We start from the raw sequence: 20,827 nt of genomic DNA on the forward strand, positions 1-20,827 counted from the left end.
GGAGTAGTACATATTGTCTTCAAATTATGAACGGGCTGGGTTCTGTCTGCTTGTTTGTCAGCCAGTTATTGGTACTCAAAATAAATCTCGCCAGGGAAACAAATGGTGGCTTAGTCCCTGGGCCGGCCTACAGCACTGAAACGACCCCAGCCAGCCTCCTTCCAGTTCTGCAGTGGAAGTCTGTGCCACTGAACAGACTTGTGTCCAAGATTTTTCGGGTCAGCTCTTGGAAGAGTCCCTCCTGCACCCTTGTCCACTCTACCTGGGCTCTTGTGCCCTGAAGCGACCCATTCAGACTGGTTTGCCCCTCAAAGACTCCAGCCTGCCACATTCCCTTCCTCTTAGCTGAAGCTCTCCTCTCCCGGGTAGGCTGTTTTCTCTACTCTAGGAATTGGGGATAGAGAAATCTGCTTTACATTAGAGTTGTGTGAGGGCCTAGCAGAAGCTCCTTCACCCCTTTCTTGGAAAATTCCGTATTGTCCTAAAGACATCTGTGGTAGGGACTTTGTGGTGGTGGTACAATGCGAAGTGAAGCTGGGGTTGGGGGTGGGGCTGAGTCGCCAGCAGGGGGTCACACTTGCTCCCAGGTTGCCTATTTCTTCTTGTCACCACCGTTTGGGTTTCCTTCATTTCTGAACTCTGGATCATCATATCGCTCTGATTCTCCAGGGGAAAGTCTTACAGTGGGTAGAATGGGGGCAGCCCTGGCTGTTCGTAACTCCTGACCAGCCTGGCATGAAAAATGTGTAAAACCCACCCCCACAGGTGTGGTGATGCAAGTGAGGCACGTGCCTCCCACTCGTGTGCTCACCACCCACGCAGCAAGGGGTGCCAGTGGTAGAGCAGCGAGTACATCTGGGCTCACAGAGGGCTCCTTAGAAGAGGTGAAAATAGAACATTTACCTATTTAAAGGAAAGGCATGTAGTGTATTATATTCTTAATTACAGTAGTAATTATAGGCTGGCCCCAGCTCATTGAAGAAATTAAAGCAGTCCACCAGCATATGAAACGAAAACTGAAAATCTTACCTGGAAACGCTTTCTCCAGAAGGAACATGGTTAACAGTCCCCTTGGTCCCAGCTGGACATCATTTACTGAGTGAGCTCTGATCTTAAGGGGGTCCATGAGTTCACTGTAATCTCCCCAGTGCCAAATAGCTTGCAGGTTCTATTCTTATTCCCCTCTCTACAGATGAGGAGGCGTTGAGGCGTAACGCATGGCATGGGTAGTATCTTTTCAAGTAAAAGAAAGTATTTGGGGAGATAGTTGATTCAACTGAGAGGCAGGATCTGCCCCTGGACACCAGCGGGGTCCAGCAGTGTCCTCACCCCACACTGTCCTTTATCACAGGTGAGTGCTTGTCCTTGGATTTGAGTCTCTGCATCTTTCCATATTGGACAGACGGGTTTTCTTAACCTTTTAATGAAGGTGAAATTACATTCAAAGCACAAGGGGGATCTGCTTGGGAAGGTGCATGATGGGTGAAGGATGGGCCCGCCTGCATCTTGCATCTTGCTGGAAGCCTGACCCCAGCTTTGGAACGTGGTGAGAGCAGACTTGGTGTAGCCAAAGGAGCCTCTGCAGGAGACCAGGTCATTCTGGAAGCTCTAGAAAAGGAAAAGAGGGACAGCCACCACCTGTTCCCATTAGGGAGGCTGGTGTGTGCCACCTATAAAGCTTATCTTATCTCCCGGTCAATCTCACTGGAGAGCCCGGCTCCTCCCAGGTAGCAGAGGTGATCGTTGCTGCCATTCCAGATCGCTTTGGTGGAAGTGTCACATGGGCTGTTGGGCTCATAAGATCACCTCCTTGCAGAGGGAGATGATTTTGTGACTTATGGGCCACCTTGGGAGTCAGTGCGGGTCTTCTCCTGTGCCGGGACATTGCCTTGCTCCTCTGTACTTTTGTGGTGCTCATTTCTGGAACACTGGTATTTTCACCAGGACAGGGTCTTAATAGGGCATTTCGGGGCCTCCCCAGTGGCACAGCGATTGAGCGCTGGGCTGCGAACCTGCCCGCAGCCTCTGCAGCGCCGGTTTGATTCCCGGCTGCCGGCGAGGGTCCCACATGGCATGCAGACTTCTGCCACACCCGCCGCTCCCCTCAGCAGTGTATTTCATCAGTCTGCCTGTTCTGTTCCCCGCTCTGGCTCTGGTGAATTCTCTCACCCTCCCGTGCTTCTGACTGTACCCAGTGCTTGTATAAATAAATAAATGAATCTTAAAAAAAATAGAGCATTTCAATAGGGCAGTCAGACTCTGGGATCCAATATAAATGTCTGCGTTTCCATGACTGAAGAGAGGCTAGCAACTCTTCATGAAATGAGTTGAGGAAATAGAGGGGGTTGAAATGCCATTCCTCCCTCGATTGGCACATGTCCCCCATTCTCCTGGCACAGCTGTTAGCACTTCAGCACATATTGAACCCCTGTTCAGCTCCGAGCTTCTTGAGGGCAAGAGCTGTGTAATCATTTGATAGCCCCAAACCTAGTCTAGAGCCCATGGCCACAATGAGAAAATGCTTCCTTGATGAGTCAAGAAATCAAGTGTACCTCTCATTTAGTTCACAGCATTAGTGAATACGGAACCTAGCAGATCAGGTGCTGAGGTGAGGTCTGGCAGAAGAGGCTAGGGAAAAGATGGCATTGTTCATTGGGGTTGGAGCTGTGTTTGTCCGACATTTTTGCCTACAATCTTTAACACTGAAGACATTTCTGACATATCTGTCTTCATCCTGGATGGCAGACTGACGCAACGTCCCCAGCTGAGGCCCAGACATGTATTGCCGTGACCCTGCAGAGCAGAGCTGCCTTCCTAGGGGCACAGAAGAGCGCGTAGCTCCTAGCCTACCTGTCATTCACCTTGTGGTTGTGCAGCACCTGCCCAGTGCCAGGCCTGTACACGGTGCTACTGACTCAGAGAGAAAGAACGGTCTGTTCTGTCCTCGCAGAAGTAGCTGCATGTGATAAGAGCCCTGGGAGAGGCTGATGGAGCAGAAGTCTGAGTGCCTGGGGGAAGGGTGACGGCTAGAAAGACCAGCACAGAAGCCACCCCTGGGACCAATCCTTGAATAAGAAATCGAATTTCCCTTCATGCACGAAGGACAGGGCGTTTCTGACTGGGGCAGCTCATGAGCAGGGCCTGCCAATGTGGTGGGCATGGGGTGTGAGCTGGGAGCAGGAGTGGGAGGAATGCAAGGAGGGTGCCTGCCTCACTGCTTTTAATTTCATCCTGGGGGCACTGAGGTATCTTTGGGAAGGAGACAAAAGGAGATTTGCCTTTTGGAAAGGCCATTGTTAACCCTGAAGAGGACAGACTAAGTGGAGTGTGGGAGGGCAGTGGGAAGGTCATGGAGATTCAGACAAGGGAGAATCAAGACTTGGAAGTCAGGCAGTGATGGGGATGATCCAGTTTGGCAGCGAGAAGACCCAACCAAAATTCCCTGTAGGCTTAAGCAACGGGGAAAGCTGCAACTTGACCTTGACGGTGGAGGCAGGTGGCTGCTTGTGTTGGCAGTGGTTGCTGAGGAAGGCCCAGCTCCCCAGGGTTTGTTTGCAGATACAGGCCTTCCTTGACAAGCTCGGGGACTTGTTTTTGAAAAAATGAGTGCAACCCAAAGCTTCCATGTCCAAAGCAATTTTTTCAAAAGAAATTATGATGAGGACTGGGCCAGGGAATTAGCTACACTTGAGGTCTTGTCCTGCTGTGTTCACCTGGCTACCTGTGTGCGTGTCATTCTGCACACGTAGATATGGAGACTGGCTGGCAAAGCTGGGCTAAGGAAAGCAGTGGAGAATTTTCGGCCCCCTTTGGAGGGGCGGGGGTTCTCCCAGTGGGAACTAGAGGTCCCGCTTCCCCAGCAGCACCGAAGGTCAAGCATCAGAGAGAGCTTCCTCTGGGTCTTTTTCTTTCTTACAGAAACGGGAAGGTACCAGTTTCTCTCAGGGATCTCTCTCTGGCACCTAGAACAGACTTTATACAGTGCCGATGAGCTCAACCACACAAGCCCCACAGCTGCCATGCTGGGTCCCGTGGGTGGGCACATGGGAGGGCCAGTGGCACCACTGTCCTCGGGAGCAGCTGTCCCCTGCCTGTACAGCACCTTTGCAGGAGGTGGTGCTGGTGGCTCCTCTTGGCTTTGACCACTCCACACAGTGATGCTCATGTAGCAAGAAAGGTCCACGTGGAAAGTGCACAGTGGCTCAGGTTGAGTGAAGTGACAACTGTCCTGTGTGGGCGGTTTGTCCGGTAGGTGACAGTTTCTAGGAGAGTGAGTGTTAAATAGGGATGACCCCCATAGTGTACTACTGTGCATCTGCACCCCAGCTGACTCCTGAGGCTGGAGTGTGTCTCCATGTCCTTCTGTAATGGACCTTAAATCAATCTGCCTCATGAAACTGTCCCGGGGTACACCTCAGGAGGATCTGAGTGCTCCATGAAGAAAGTGCCGAGCAGACGACTCGGGTGTGACCCTCCTTGTTGTCGTTACAGGATCCTGTCCACAGCCGGGAAGTATCTCTCCGACTCCTATAGCCCCCGGAGCCTGAGCGGCTTTCAGGAAAGCCTCCTGACAGACAAGAAGAGCTCTGCCAGGAACCCATGGCAGGAATATAATTATCTCCAGAAAGATAACCCTGCTGAATATGCCAGTTTAATGGAGATACTTTATACCCTCAAGGTATGAGACCGGACTGATGACATTCTTGCAATGGAAAGGTTTGGGCCTGGCACTCACCCTTTCCATGATCCGGGCCACTGGCTCGGTGTGTGAGTCCTGAGCCGTGGCGTCTCCTGCTGCCACTTCTCTGTCTCATTGATATTGAGGTCCTAAGGCATTAATAGACCAGACTGGGTTGGTCCCAACTGAAATATGGATGTAGGATCATATAAATAGTTCTTTGTTACTCAGGAGAGGCAGACTGGGGCACGTGGCTAGATCTGTGGTCGAGTGGGCTTGTCTTGCCCCCAGGCAGAGCTCAGCTTGCCGGCAGGACAGGCAGAGCTGGATGGCCCTGGCCCCCACACAGGGACACTTCCCCTTCCCGAATGGCAGGGAGGGGGCCAGGCTATATACTCCCTGCGAGGGACCCGGCCCAGCCCTTGGGGAAGTTGCTGCTCTTTCCCCAGGAGAGAGGGAGGGTGGAAAGAAGCTAGGAGCCCTTCTAGTGCCAGTTGCTCACATGGCCATCAAGGACTTGGAGATACGTGTTCCCTCCTGTCTGGTCTTGCAGTTTAAGCTCTTAGTTTGCCTGCCATAAAGCTTTGAGCTTGGACTCCTGGGGATCCGGGAACAGGAGAATCTCCAACAAATGGAATGAGCCACACAGACCTGGAAATGGCCCCCAGGCTTCTGAGAGTCAGAGCTGTCCTTTCTAGAACCTCTCCTCCCCTCTGAGCTGGTTTGAACCTCCCTCTTGGTGACAGGCAGAGGAGACATGCTGATCCTCTGGTGCTGAAGCCCATCTAACATTGCCCTGATGGGCTGCGAGCTCTGGGGGTTATGACACAGTTATCCCTGGACATGTCTGAGGCCTCAGTGTTGGCCTTGCAGAGCTTCCCCCATCTCTCTGCACCTTGACCCACCAACGGGCTGCATTTGAACTTGAAAAACACTTCGTCAAGCACTTGTGCAAGTTCATTCATCCATGCTTCTGTGATTAGGTTAAGGCAACTCTGTTTATCTTTATTGCTAATCTGATTTATGTCTGTTTGTTGTAATCGGTTCAGTTATAATAGCAAAACTAAGGTTACATTTTCCATCTCCGTATTTTTCTCAGGCTTTTTGAAATTCCTTGGTACTCACACAGGTCTTGCTGCTCTGGCCTCTAGCCGAGTGTGGTTGACCTGACCTCGCTGGGAGCCGAGCCCTGCCCATCGCTCCTGCTCCTTTGTAGTACTTCTGACCATGCCCCACCCCCCATCTTTACGGGATGGTCACAGCTTAATTTTTCCTGAACTGTCATTGCATAAGCTTGTTAGCACAGATGCATCCCAATCACCTGGGAAAGTGAATTAAAAATCTATACCAGGGCCCCACCACCCCGCTGGGTGGAACCCAAGTATCTGCTTTCCAGCATGTTCCCCAGGGAGGCTGGGGCACAGCCATTGTGGGGACCCCCACTGCTGGAAACCATTCCCCTGTTTACCTCTCTCTGCTTTTTCAAACTGTTTAGCAAAACCTCAGTTGGACTTGAGGCCTAACAAACTATCTCTTGCATTTTCTTGTCTTAGGAGAAAGGGTCAAGTAACCACAACCTGCTGTCCGCGTCGCGCATGGCTCTGACCCGCCTGAACCAGCAGGCCCACCAGTTGGCTTTTGACTCCGTCTTCTTGCGCATCAAACAGCAGCTGCTGCTCGTTTCCAAGATGGACGTGAGTTTCCTGGGGATTGACACCCTCCTCCCCAAGTCTTACCTCCCTCAGAGCACATTTGCCTTTGGGCTCAAATCCCCTCCCCTGGAGCTCGGGAGATGCCACAGTGAGGCCCAGGCTGGAAGTCCTTTGGGGGGGGTGGGCGGCTGGAGCGGCTGTGCTCTGGCCAGGGCTTATCTTCACTGCAGCGACTGCGATGCTGTACATCCAGGCCCTTTCTCGGAACTGTTACTGTTGCTTGACTGACTTCACAGTTTGGAGAGGCACAGGCGTGCCCTATCAGGGAGGGAGCTTACGTGCTAGATAGGTCAGGGCAGGTCAGAGGAGCTAATTGTCCTCTGAGAATGAGTTGTTTTTAGGTCACAGACATTTCTGGAGAATTGGTTCTAGAGCCTTGCTCAGGAGAGTGCCTTATCGCATTTCATCGGGTGCTTTGGCTGGGTAGCGTGGAGGGGGGTCCGTCCTTGATGCCTTTCTGTGTGGCTGCCTTAGATTGGCACACTCTGCTGGCCTTTTCTGCTTATCCTGATTCATTTTCCAGGGATTTCTTGCTAGTCACACTTTCTCTACTGGCTCTATCTCTCTGATCTCACTTTCCTTGTTTGGCTTCTGGGACAGTCCCCTGACTAATCTTTCTCCCTGGCTCCTCAAGTTTACCTGGGTTCAGGCTTTGGGGAAGATAGTCTTTCCAGAAGGATGCAAACATGGGCCTTTCATAGCCAAGAGGTCCTTTTAGGAAGGACTTTAGCCGCAGGAACTTGTTGGCGTAATGGCAGGTTCTCTGCTTTCTGCTGCCCTCTGGAGAGTGCTCACTCACTCCCCATGCGACTTGGTATAGGGAAGATGGAGCTACTCCAACTTTTGTTCTCCTGCCTGCCACTAGCCTCTGTGGCTGCCACCTGCAGCCTTGCCGTCCTGCCAGGCCTCATTACCTACATGTGATATCGTGTTATTGTAAAGAAGGGCTTGGGAGCACAAGCTCGGGCCACACCTGCCAGTGGGCGAGAAGCTGAAGAGCATGGGGCAGGTGCACCTGTTAGTCGGGTGCCTGGAAAGAGAGATCATCATGAGATCCAGAGAGAGAGGGGTCATTACGAGATTGAAGACAGAAGGGAGTCCCGGGAGAGAGTGCAGAGATTGTGGGGGGTTAGGAGGCTTGGTGGCTGCTTCCTTCCCAGCCTCCCTGCCTGCTGGTCTCCCTATATCTGGCCCCTGCTTCAGCATTAAAGGCCTGTCGAGTCTCCCGAGGGCTCCAAAATTTTCTTTTTGTTTTCTTGACTCAACCATGAACCTGCCCAGGCTGGGATGGTTGCAGACATTTGGTCAAGTCTCAGTCCCTCCCTGCCTCTCCGACTCCTCATCCATAAAGTGACACGATGGACCTGCACGGTCATGAGGCTCACCCCTGAAATTCTGTGATTTTTATTCTTGATGTTTTCTACTCCAAGCAGATTTTGCTTTCCTAGTGGGTGGGAGGGTGGAGCTGGAGGAGCCGCTGCGTCAAGGGCAGGGGAGTGATGATGTGGACGGCCCGCTGCAGCCTGAGCTCTGGGCCGCATGCTGAGGCCTCTCCTTGCTCTGTGGCCTCACTGACCACAGGATGAATAATTCTCCCCAGCCAGGGAGGTGAGGGCTAAGAGCTGCCACGAGGAGATGCTGAGCTGGTGGAGGTTTTCTTCCTTTCTCTGAATCTCATCTTTTTAAGAGGAATGACAGTTTTTTTAAAGAAAAATTATAATCATTTTCAGAAATTGAAGCAATACAGGAAAGTACAAAGAAAAAGGCAATAAACCCCATCAAGACCCCACCATCTAGAAGTAATCGGTGTAAATACTGGGTGTCCTTGGAGCCAGGCCCACTCACACGCTGCAGGCTGGTGGCGTCCCCAGCTCTGTAGGGAGAAGTAGAAAGCACTTCCTGTCTGCACGTGCTGCTTTTAAAGACACAAGAGATTTATAATAGAAATTTTACTTGCACTTAACTAGGAAACAAAATAAACTAAATGGCGCCAAAGGAATGGTTGAACTTGAGGTAGTTTTTTCACAACAAAAGATATTATTTTCCAGAAGGTCTCTTCAGAGTTAAGAAAAAGAAAGATTATGGAAACTCTTAAAAGATGGAGCCATGCGCTGTTTTTGTTAATCGTTTTTTTTCCTCCAAAGATTTATTTATGCATATAAGAGCTGGGGTACAGGCCAAAGATGTGGGGGGTGAGAGGATTCACCAGAGACAGAGTGGGGAACAGAACAGGCAGACTGACTGAAACACACTGCTGAGGGGAGCAGTGGGCAAAACAGGAGAGGTCTGCTGTGCCATGTGGGTAGCTCCCTTGCCAATTGAGAATCGAGAATCTAGGCTGTGGACAGCTTCACAATCCAGTGCTTAACCCCTTACGCCACCAGGGAGGCCTTTTGTTAATCATTTTAGATGGAGCTTACTATTTCACCTGCTCTCAAAAGTGAGGGATTAACATTCCTTACCTTCCTCATCTCCTTTCCTGACCTCCAGATTTGGTTGCTTTTATTATTGTGGTTTTTTTTTTTTTTTTTTTTTTTGGTCAAAGCTTAAAATCTTGACCTTCTGTTCTGAAACCTAACTTCCAGTTACTTGGTCTTAGTTCTGCATTGAAAAGGGTTCTGTGCTTCCCACTTGTCCTGGGGGCCCCTACTTCTGCATTCCAGAGCTCATTACCCAAGTGGCTTGTTGGTGGCCTGCATCTTACTTTCTCACTCTAGCCTTACCACCGCCCCCGGGGCTGCTGGGAATGGACACAGGCAGCTGGGGAGATTAGGAGGGCTCTCCCCCAGCGCCAGCTTGAAAGCTCACAATACAAAGGCAAATATGAACTTAAGGATTTGAAAATTAAACCCTGATCATTAAATGTTTGTTTTTAATGTTTGCTGGTAAATCGTACTGCCCTTTACATTACAAGAATATAAACCAACACTGTATTCCTTTTCCAAATAGATTATTGAAGTTTACCTATATTACCTGGTGACAGATGGATAGATAAAGCCCATTTAAGGACACTTTAAATAAATTTTGAACAATTGAAATATAATCCACAGCATTTCCCTGTTGCCCTCTTCAAGTCCACCTCGTCTTGCCTGCTATTTCACCCCTCCCTTGCTCAGTCCACTCTGCCTCACCCTTATTCCAGATTCTTCCACTCTGGATCTGCTCTCCCTCTGCCTGTTCACTTTCTTACCTTGCTGCTCCCACTTCCTCCTGGAAGCCTTTCTCAGGCCTCCAGCCCACAGCACTCGCCCCTCGGACGTCCCCCAGTGACCGTGACCGTGGTCTGTCCCCCCCCATCAGCCCCTGCTCTTGTGCTGCCGGCTCAGCCCCTGGCCTCCTGAGCCACTGCTCCCTGACCCTCACTGCTCTGCTCCTTGCCGCGCTCCTTTGCCACCATAACAAGTACCAGTGACTCTGCACCAATTTGCTTTGTCCCTTCTCTCTAAGTGTGTCTCCTGTCGCTTTCTGTGCCACTGCCCCCCTTCAGGTTCTCATCATCTCTAAACTGTTTCTTGAGCTTTTTTTTTTTTAAAGATTTATTTATTTATGTATACAAGAACTGTACCCGGTATAGGCCAGAGGTGTGGGGGTGTGCGGGTGGGTGAGAGGATTCACCAGAGACAGAGTGGGGAGAAGAACAGGCGGATTGACTGAAATACACTGCTGAGGGGAGCAGTGGGCGAGTCAGGAGAGGTCTGCTGTGCCATGTGGGTCCCCTCCCTGGCCAGGGATCGAACTCATGCTGCAGTGGCTGTGGATAGCTTCTTAGGTTGCATCTTAACCCCTTGCGCCACCAGGGAGGTCCCTGTTTCTTGAGCTTTTTACTGGCTGCTTTCTTACCCTCACTCCTCTGCATTGCTGCGTTGATTTTCACAAAGCATCGCTCTGACCTTGCCTCTCCCAATGCAGAACATTCACATGGAACCCCAAGGCCACAATGTTAGTCTGTTTTTAAAAACTTTTCATTATTCAAAACCACAATGAGAATGGCACACATTAAAAAAGCAGGAAACAACAAATGTTAGTGAGAATGCGGAGAAAAGGGAACTCTCCTGTACTGGTGGGAATGTGGACTGATCCAACCACTATGGAAAGCTGTGTGGAGGTTCCTCAGACTACTAAAAATGAGCTTCCATATGACCCAGCAATTCCACTCCTATGAATCTACCCAAAGGACACAAAAACATTAATTCAAAAGGATGCCTGCACCCCTATGTTTATTGTAGCACTATTTACAATAGCTAAGCTATGGAAACAACCCAAATGCCCAAAAATAGATGATTGGATCAAGAAGATGTGGTCTATATGCAATGGAATACTATTCAGCAATCAAAAAAGATAAACTGATGCCATTTGCGGCAACACGGATGGCACTAGAAGGGATCATGCTCGGTGAAATAAATCGGAAGGAAAAAGAAAAATATCTAATGGTTTCACTTATGGGAGGATTATAGAGGAACCGAATAAGGGATCAGGGGGAAAAAATAACAATGAAAGAAAAAACTAGCAGGCAACCATAAATAAAAGACATTCTGCGAGGGAGGGGGAAGAAAAGGGATCAAAACAAGGGCAAAAAGAGCACAGGGGACTACAGTGAAGGTTCAGAGGTGAACTGGTGGAGGGAATTTTATGGGGAAAACACAATGATGTAAAAGATATAAATTAAAAAAATTTTTCATTATGAAAAATGTCACTTCTATGCAAGAGAGGGTTGTAATGAACTCTCCATGTCCTCACTGCCTGGCTTCAACGGTGACCACATCTCAGCCATCCTGTTTCATATGTACCCCCATAGGAACTCTGCAAATAATCATGACTCTATAACCAACCCTAAAAAAGAAAATTAAAGCTACCTTTTCAAACAAAGATTTATTTATGCATACAAGAGCTGGGGTACAGGCCAGAGATGCAGGGGCGGGGGTGAGAGGATTCACCAGAGACAGAGTGGGGAGCAGAACAGGCAGACTGACTGAAATACACTGCTGAAGGGAGCAGCGGGTGAGGCAGGCAAGGTCTGCCACACCATGTGGGTAGCTCCCTGTCCGGGGATCAAATTCATGCTGCAGAGATTGCGGACAGCTTCATAATTCGGTGTTTAACCCCTTGCACCACCAGGGAGGCCCCTAAAACTACTTTCTTAATATCATGAATCAGTATTCACAATTCCGGTTGTCTTTTTTTTTTTAATAGAGGCATGCTTTTATTTATTTGTTTGTTTGTTTTGTTTATACATGCACTGGGTACAGTCAGAAGCGCGGGAGGGTGAGAGAATTCACCAGAGCCAGAGCGGGGAGCAGAGCAGGCAGAAGGACCGAAGTACACTGTTGAGGGGAGCAGCGGGCGGCAGGAGAGGTCTGCGCGCCATGTGGGACCCTCCTCCGGTGGCCGGGGAGCAGCCGGGGATCGAACCTGCGCCGCAGAGGCCGCGGGCAGCTTCGCAACCCAGCGCTCAACCGCTGCGCCACCGGGGAGGCCCAATTCCGGTTGTCTTATAACGTCATGACTTAACTGAACCGGGATCCAGAGCAGTTCTGCACACTGAGGTTGGCCTATGTCTCCTTTCAATTCCAGGTTCTCCTGCCTCTTTCTCCCTCTCTCCCTTATTGTCACTCGTAATTTACATGTAATTTATATGTCATGGGCTTTACATTTAAAGCCCGTCTTCATCCTCCTAAGTGCATTCTCCTGGACCTCCCTCTCTGTGCCGCACATGTGGGCCATTTCTAACCCTTGAGCCCTAACTCCTTACTGTACAAGAGAGCCCTTAAAGTGGAGGTCTGTGAGGGCGAGGACAGGGTGTGTGTCTGGGGGGTTATGTCAGGGGCTCTTACTCCCCAGAGCTTCTGGAGAGCAAGGGCCAAGTCTTCTGTCTCTGTCTCTGCACAAGGCTATACAGCATGGACACTGGGTCCGTGGGGAGGACTGAAGTGTCCCTTCTCAGTGGAGTTAATTAAAACAAGTAGCACATTTTGCAGCTAAAGAGGACTCTCAAGCAAGAACCAAGGGTTTAGACAATTGTAGGGGCAGGGGTGGGAAGAAAGAACTTATCCAGAGCAAAGAGAAAGAGACAGAATGGAATTGGTGCTGGAGCGCATGGGGAGGACGCTGAGGCCTCGCCCGGGCCAGGAGCCCAGGGGTGGATGTGGCCATTACATTCCGGGAACGCTACTTAAAGGATCAAGCAACCAGATCGGGCGTCAGGTGGCTGTGGAGAGAAGTTCCAGTGTGACCTCAGGATCCAGTCCAGGAGTCTGACCAGAAAGAGCCTTGTTTTCTAGGCTGGCTTTAGGGTGACTCAGGCTGGAATTAGGAAACTGGATTCTGTGGGAAGGGGTGCCAAGCTGAGCTCTACAGCACGTGTGTGTGGGTGTTGGCCGGCCTTGGAGAGTGCGCCGGGAAGCTCATGCTGTGGTGTTGTCGGCCTTCCCACCGGCAGTGACAAAGATTTGTGCTGCAGAGGGGTCACGAAGGGGACAGAGGGGCAGCTGGTGGGCTTTGGAGCTGCCTTCCTGACCCCTTCCCTCCAAGTTCTGAATTGGTAGAGAATTAGACCCAGAGGGCAGGTAGAAGTGAAAGCAGCGGCTTTAACTTGGTGAAGTTAGCTTGGCCTGCAGAACCACCACCAGCGATTGAGGGAGTGAGGTGAATGAGGTTGGGATATTGCTGCAGCCAGAATAGGCTTCCCCAGCCTCTGTCTTAGAGCTGGGACTTACCTGTGTTTCCCTGGAGGAAGTAGGGTGTCCCTAAAATCTTCAGCATGCTGAAAAACCATGAGTTAGGCTACCTGCACCCAGCAACTTCCCCAGTCTGCCCCCAACCCTTGCACAAGAGAAGCTCAGACCACAGGGTGTGAAACTCTTCCATTTCCTGTTCTGAGTGAGGGAACAGAAGGGCTTGGCCTCCATCAAATAGTGTTTGAGAAGGTGGAGTTGCTCAATGTCATGGATGTTATAGATCCACAGGGCTGCAGAGAAAGAGGATGGATGCTTTCTTTGTGGTGGGCTCAAGGGGATGGTTTCAAGCAGAGAAATCCCTGGTGGGGATTCTGCAGACCAGGCCTGAGCAGAGGCGACACCTGCGGGGAATGACCCATGCACTGTGTGTTCCCCAGTGTGGTGCTCGCTGTGCTGCCAGATGGCCGTGACATTGATGGCTTCCTCTCCTTCCTTCCCCAGAGCTGGAACACGGCCGGCATCGGAGAAACCCTCACCGACGACCTGCCCACCTTCAGTCTCACCCCTCTCGAGTACATCAGCAACGTAAGAACGCTGGCACATACAGCCCTTCAGACTTTGCTTGATTCTGGCTCTTCTGGGTAAAGCAGGGCTCTGTCGGGATAGTCTGGACCTTTGCTTTTGGTTGGTCTCCACCCATATCCAGAACTTTATCAGATGAAACATGCTGATTTCAGAACCTGACACATCCTCAACCCTCCCCACTTCTCCCGCTGTGAGGTGTGCCAGTCCCCACGGGCATCAGGGTGTGAGTGTCCTTGTGAACATGTTAGAGAGGGCGCGGGTGTCTGAATTCTTCTCTCTGGCTTTTCGGAAGAGCAGAGTGTATGTTGTTCTGATTGGGAAGTCAGCAGGCTTTTCCTGAGCACCTACTATGTGCCAGGCCCTGTGCTGAGTGCTCTCATGTTTAACTCATGGCAGCAAATCTCTTCACAGGAGTTGAAGTGATAGAGGCTTATATGAAAAAAGAACCCTGGAGAGCAGGGACTTGAGAATCTCTTCCCCCATTCACCCCTGGGAGTTGACAGTCACCCCACGTGCCCTTTCCGTCCTCCTCCCTGCAGTCTAGCAGAGTTGCTCGAAAAGTCCCCGTGCGTAAGGAACGCTGCACGGGCCTAAGAGACCCAGCTGCCTGGACCTCGCCTGCGGGCGGCTCCAGGAAGCCTTAAGGACGATTTTGAGGTGGGTGATTTCTGCCTGACACTCTCGCTTCAGCCCACCCTGCGTAAGTGATGACTCTACTGTAGCAGATACAGGGGGGCCTTCAAAGTCACTCATGTTCATTTGGGAGGATGGGAACAGTGTCATGGCCAGGAGGCAGCCGACTTCTGTTTCCCAGCACTGCCCAGCGTCCTGTGCTGACGAGACTGTCCAAACATGGGTGGGCTTTGTGACCAGGGGGAGTAATCTTGTTTTTTAGAATTGAGACAAGGTGCATCACGGTCTATATTGACTCAGGAAGTGATGTTACTGGAAGGTACTTGAGAGATGACCAAATTGATTTTAACGGTGGAGAAGCTGAGATATAGGGGAGTATGGAAGGCTGGGCTGCGTCTCCAGGCTGGCCCTTCCCTCCTGTGGCGACCCCCTGAACTCAGTCCCCACCTGAACTCAGGAAGGAACATGGACGGGACACTCTGCAGGGACAGTGCTCGCTCCTTGTTGGGGCCATGAGGCCGTGTGCGGTCCAGGCTGTTCAGGGCGCCGCTGGCCGTTGCCTCCACACAGGCAAGCCCTGCTCTGGGCACTGGGAGTGGGGGAGGGAGCCATTCCTCCAGCAGCCGCTGTGAGGACGCCTGTTGCCTCACATCTGTGTCACCCAGAACAAATTTCATCCTCACCAAGTAAGTATTCATTCATCCTCATTCATTCATTCATTCATCCTTCCAAGTAAGTATTAGGTCATCCTCATTTCAGAGGTGATGCAACCAAAGCCCTAGCAGATTAGGTAAGTTGCCCAGTGTCACACGGTGGTGGAGCCAGGACTCAAATCCAAGTCCAGTGACCACAAAGCTTGTCATATTTCCCCGAATCACCACGCTTTCCTGGAACAGGGTGTGTATCCAGGACTGTTTATGGAATATGCGAGGATAGTGGACCAAGAGCCACGGGTATGATGACAGGGATCCCTTTCTGCGCTGATTTCCACTGAGCAAATATAGACAGAGCTCCTGCACGAAGCCTGAACACATGATATCTGTCTGGAAACCACAGTCACCCCCAGGATCTAAGGGCAATTAACTGGCCTTTGAGATGTCAGATTTTTGAGATCTGCACCACAGTGGCACCTTGCCTTGGTGAATCCCCTCGTCCCCACAGAACTGTATGGGCACTGTAAGGGGATGAAAGAGGAGGAAATGTTTTGAAAAATTAAAAACGGTACAGGCACGAGGTATAGTGACGAAGATGCATTTGTTCAAGTAGTGCTGGGTCCGAGGACTAGGCTCGGCTGCAGATGAAAGGTGCACCAGGTTCAGGAGCGTGCACGTGGCAGGTGTTCTGGGAGTGCTTGCTGGATGGAGACACAAGAAGAGCCACAGCGCAGGGTTCTGACACTAGGCTGCCATCCCCGCATGCCCCCGACCGCTCGCCTGCCCCTCTGCACCGTGTCTGGAGTGACAAACCTGACATGAGATTGAGAAATTCAGTCAGTTGAAAGTGAAGACAGAAACACAAGAGCAAAGTCCATCACCTTCGAAAGAAATGCTCAGACAGGAGACAGAAGCAGGCGGTTGCGGCGAGGCGTGCGGGCCAGCTCTGCTCACCCTCTGCATGCGGCCACCGGGTCTGCGCGTCTCAGCTGTTCACTTTGTGAGATGCAAAGAGGTCGTGTCAGGTTTACATCACTGCTGCCCTGTTCCCATCTCAGGACGGAGAAACTGCTGGGGACGAGGGCTGCACCTGATGCTCCCGTCTGCCCACTAGGTTGGCAGGGAAAGAAAGAGCTTGTCTGATGTGAAGGAAGAAACTGGGGGCAGGCGTGGAATCTAGAGTAAAAGCCTGCTGCTCCTGAGGGCTGAGATACACAGTTTAATCGAGGGCCTTTTTTTTTTTTTTTTGTCCAAATCATTTTAATTTTTGAAACGCACAATTTTAAAAATATATAAATAATTTTAAAGCCTGAAAAAAATTGGAGAAATTCCAACCTTAGAAATTAGCCTCCTTCTCTTTCTCTAGCCTTCTGGAAAAAATGATGAATTTGTTGCCATTTTTAAGCTGAAATGGGCAGTGCTTCTTGGTATAGTGATAGTGACCACTTGCCTGGCTTGAGTGAACAATTGCACTAAGTAAATGAATGCGGGAAAGGCTGATTTATTTTGCCATCTGTGTACCTCTTTTTTTTTTTTTTTTAAAGATTTATTTATACCAGAACTGGCATATAGTCAGGGGCAAGGGAGAGTGAGGGGATTCACCAGAGACAGAGTGGGGGCCAGAACAGGTAGATGGACCAAAGACACTGCTGAGAGGAGCAGTGGGTGAGGCAGGAGAGGTCTGCTGTGCCATGTGGGTTTCTCCCTGGCCGCCCGGGGATTGAACTTGTGCTGCAGAGGTTGCAGACAGCATCACAGTGCAGCGCTCAACATGCTGCGCCACCGGGGAGGCCACATCTGTGTACCTCTTTAAAGGGAGCCAAACAAACCATATTCTGTTAGCACCATGGACCATCTCGTGTTCAGACTTATCACCGACAGACCACCTTAGTGCTGGGAAATGAGGAGGTCATGACCCAGCATGTGGTCTTCTGGGCTGGGGGGACTCTGGATTCTGCATCAGCTTCTGGACCCCAATCTCTAAGAGGGACCTGCCCCCATGGGGTTATGTGCGAGGCCAGTTGGAGAACTTACCTTGATCGTCCTCGAACTCAGAGCCTGAGAGTCCGCATCAGCTTTAAGTGCAGATAAACGCACGGGATAAAGGTGGACCCCAAAACAACAGGCTCAAGGAACTTTTAAAGATACATGTATATGATGTCATTGTAACCCAAAACATCAACCTTATTTTGGAACAAAACACGTACTCGCCCTAACACAAAACCGTTGTGAGTCGGAACAGAAACAGGTGTCTAAGTGTCCCGGTGTGGCAGGCACGCGGATCTGAGGGACACACGACAAGCCCTGAGGGTTTCGATGATCTTCTTTTCCCAGAGTTTGTATTATGAAAACAATATCATTTCCTCTCCAGATTAATTTATAATTATAAATGGCTTTTTTTCTCCCCAAACGATTCCTTCCTTCTCTTGGTTAAGTCACCTGGAAGGGAGAGACTGGACCCAAGTCCACAACACAGGATTTCAGTTCGTGCTTGGCTGTGCGCTTGTTGACATTAGCATCTGGTTGCCATCTGTGTACCTTTTGTCTGTGCACAGTAATAATGACTTATATTTACACAGGCGCTTTAAATTTTACAAAATTTACACTTTGGTATCCATGACCTCATTTGAGGGAGAGGTTGCACTGAGTGCATTCCAAGATGCGGGGGGCCGTTAGCGAGAGGGGTGAACCCACGCTCGCCAGGCAAATACCGTTGATTTCTTTCAAGGTGTTGCCGTATCCAGTGTCCCCACATGCCGGAAAGGGCAGGCTTGGGGCGCCCCAGGCCTGGGGGTTTAGTCTCGCTGCCATTTGCCACGAACACACTGCGTGGAGTCATTATCCAGAGGAGCCAGTGTGGGGCTGACATGCTTGGTTTTGCTTCAGATCGGCCAGTACATCATGTCCCTGCCCCTGAATCTGGAGCCGTTCGTGACTCAGGAGGACTCTGCCTTGGAGCTGGCCCTGCATGCCGGGAAGCTGCCGTTTCCTCCCGCACAAGGTGAGAAAGTACCCGTATGGAAGGCGAAGGGGGGCTCAGGGCTGTACCTGTTCCTTTCAGCCCCTACCCCCTCGACACATACACACATCTCCAACCACCACCCCCCCCCCCACACACACACCAAAACTGTTGCCAAGGGATGAGATGGCAACAGAGAAAGAGTGTGGTCCACCTAGCAGACCTAGCTCCCGCTGCAGAGCCCCTGCAGGACAGAGTGGGTGAGCCAAAGAGCCGCCCTAACGGTCTCACCAAAGCACTTACGGATGGAGGGAGTGAACTCACAAGGCGAGGCCCAGCCTCAAGTGCTCGCCCCCTCCCGTGGGCCCCACACCTTGTGCAGCTTGGCTCTTAGGACAGAGACGGCTCTAGCGCGGAGGCGACATATCCTGCCCAGACCCCTCTGGGTGAAGCTTGCATCCAACTCCCGCACTCCTGCGGCTCCACACAGTACAGGACACTCTTTATCTGGGGCTGACAGATTTGAACAGGTGCCTCATATGCTGATCAAAATCTTTGTCATTCCTCACGTTGGGTGTTAAAGTTTGTAGGCACGAGCAAACAGAATCACTTATTACCTAAAAGATTCAGCAGTTGGAGAGGAGGGAGCACACTGGAAGTCACATCTGCAGGTTAAAATAAAGGACGCTAAAGGCTCATGTTTATAAATGCAAATAACGAGAAAGCCTGACGACAGTGTGACCCTCAGATGAAGTTGAATCTAATCAAAGGATAAGTGGGGGCGAACGTAAGGTCCTCACAGACAGCCATCTTTTATTATTAAGATGCAAAAGCAAGGTGCAAAACGATGTATGTTTTCTTATGTTTGACAAAACCCGGCCCGTATATTTCCACACACGCGCACGCCTGGAAAAGCACCGAGAGCAGGGCTGAAAACACAAGCCTGGCTGGTGCTGGTGGCCACTGACAGGCAGGGAGCGGGCGAGGCGCTGAGGGATCCTGACGCTTTACTCACTGGATTTCTGGATTGTCTGAAAGGTTTTCTTTTTTTAAATATGTGTGTATATGTATGAAATCACGTCTCTGATGAGTATGAGAAAGGCACGTAGCCAAGCTGTTGATTATCGTCACTAGAGGCTGTTAGTTTATGAAGTGATTATTTTTATCCACCTGCTAATATACTTTTAAGTCTAAAATCTAAAGACACATTTTCATAGACATTTTCTCACGCATGAAAGTAGAACTGTGCAAGGAAGCCCCGGGTCCTCACCAGCCCACTTAAGAAACACTAGCTGTTTCACACGGCCCTCTTATGCCCTCCGCAAGGGCATTTAAATCAGGCATCCTTATTTCACCTGTGAGTACTGCAGTTGGCAGCTCCTGTTGATAGGATTAAATTCAGGTTCACACTCTCTCTGGAAAACCGTGTTGCCGTAAATATTGTAGATCCTGCCAGGAAGGACCCACTGTCTTACCTGGACCCCCAAACACCTGAGTGCATTGAGACACAGCGAAAACAACCACCAGTTGTTTTCATTCACGCCTTCATCTGTGCTGCATTTGGGCAGTTGGAAAAGGATCTTGGAGCCTTCGGTAGACTTGGCCTTAATGCTGAAGCAGGACTGGAGATGGGCAGACCGGCAGGCAGGGAGGCAAGCAGGCAGCCCCTGAGCCTCCCAGTCCCTGCAATCTCCGTGCTCTCTCCCTGGCTTCTCCCTCCGTCTCCCCGAGTCCCTCTCTTGGCTGGGGTGTCCGTCATCAAAGGTGCATATGACGTGCTCATGCTCCCCAGCTCTTTTTGCAATAACACATTATCACATGTGGGTCAGGAAAGCTCAGGAAAGCCAGGGCACAGGTGGCAGCTGTGGAGGCTAGCGGTGGGAGGGTGAAAAGGAGCCTGTGTTCCTCCATGTTCCTCACGGCGGCCTAGGGTGGAGGTGCTGTGGGTGTGGGTGCTGGCCCACGTGCTGGCCCCCTCCCGCAGTGACTCACACTGACACCATGGTGTCTGTTGCACTGAGTTTGGCTGGGCCCATGCAGGGGGTGCTGCTGTGGAGCCAGGACCGCGCTGCTTAAATCTCGCAGGTGAAACAAGCCTCAGAGAGGCCAGGCCCTGCGCTTGGTAGTGGGAGAGCGGCCTGGAAGCCTGGCTGATTCTCACGTGCTGCCTGTGTCTTGACCATTCCGTCTTCCGGCGGGCTGTGCCAACGCTCCTGCCGTGTCCCTTTGGGTGCGGGCTCCCCTCTCACTGGGTCTCCCTCTGTGGAATTCCTCTGGGCTGCCTGCCCACTGCACGCAGTCCCTGGGCCTGTGGGAACACTGACGTTATTCTGCCTCACCTAATTGCTTCCTTATCTGAATCCTCATTGTGCTTGGTCAATTCCACTTGACCGAAGATGTCATTGTTCCTTCCCTCTGTTTCCCATCAAGAACGCAAGCTCCCTGGCATGTGTCCGTAGAGCACCTGTCGTGGGCCAGCTCATCCAGAGGGTTCTGTAGAAGCCACCTGAGCAGGTGGTTTCTCTGCTGACACCCTGTGCCTTTCCAGGGGATGAATTGCCCGAGCTGGACAACATGGCTGACAATTGGCTGGGCTCGATTGCCAGAGCCACGATGCAGACCTACTGTGACGTCATCCTCCAGATCCCTGAGCTGACCCCGCACTCCACCAAGCAGCTGGCCACTGACATCGGTGGGTCCCCGGGACAGGGTTCTGCTGGGAAGTCTTTATGTGTCTCCTGACCCCTTGGGTTCTCCACCTAGTCAGTGGGAATCCCTGGGGAGGGACACCCAGAAGCCAGGAGCCCCCAGTGTAGAGTCCGGTGAGGTCAGCTGGCCCTTCAGATGGGGGCTGGAGAGGTGTGGGGTGGTGGGAGTAGAGTTAGAATTCTAGACTCGGCCAAGCTTGCAGGCAGGTAAGCCTGCCGGAAAAC

The 20,827-nt window shown here is 51.2% G+C and overlaps 1 protein-coding gene across 1 annotated transcript in view; it reads left to right on the top strand.

Annotated features, from left to right (window-relative positions):
• The window catches only part of COG7 (component of oligomeric golgi complex 7), a gene marked incomplete at both ends in the record, with an annotated part of 47,353 nt that overhangs the window by 26,214 nt on the left and 312 nt on the right, over nt 1–20,827 (top strand). The window contains 5 exons of the mRNA XM_084249149.1: nt 4,492–4,678; nt 6,232–6,372; nt 13,566–13,649; nt 17,822–17,936; nt 20,443–20,586. Coding sequence (XP_084105275.1) covers nt 4,492–4,678; nt 6,232–6,372; nt 13,566–13,649; nt 17,822–17,936; nt 20,443–20,586 — 671 coding nt within the window. The remainder of the gene's footprint in view (nt 1–4,491; nt 4,679–6,231; nt 6,373–13,565; nt 13,650–17,821; nt 17,937–20,442; nt 20,587–20,827) is intronic.

This window comes from Talpa europaea (assembly GCF_964194135.1).
Source record: "Talpa europaea genome assembly, chromosome: 12".
In the NCBI taxonomy this organism is placed as follows: Eukaryota; Metazoa; Chordata; class Mammalia; order Eulipotyphla; family Talpidae; genus Talpa; species Talpa europaea.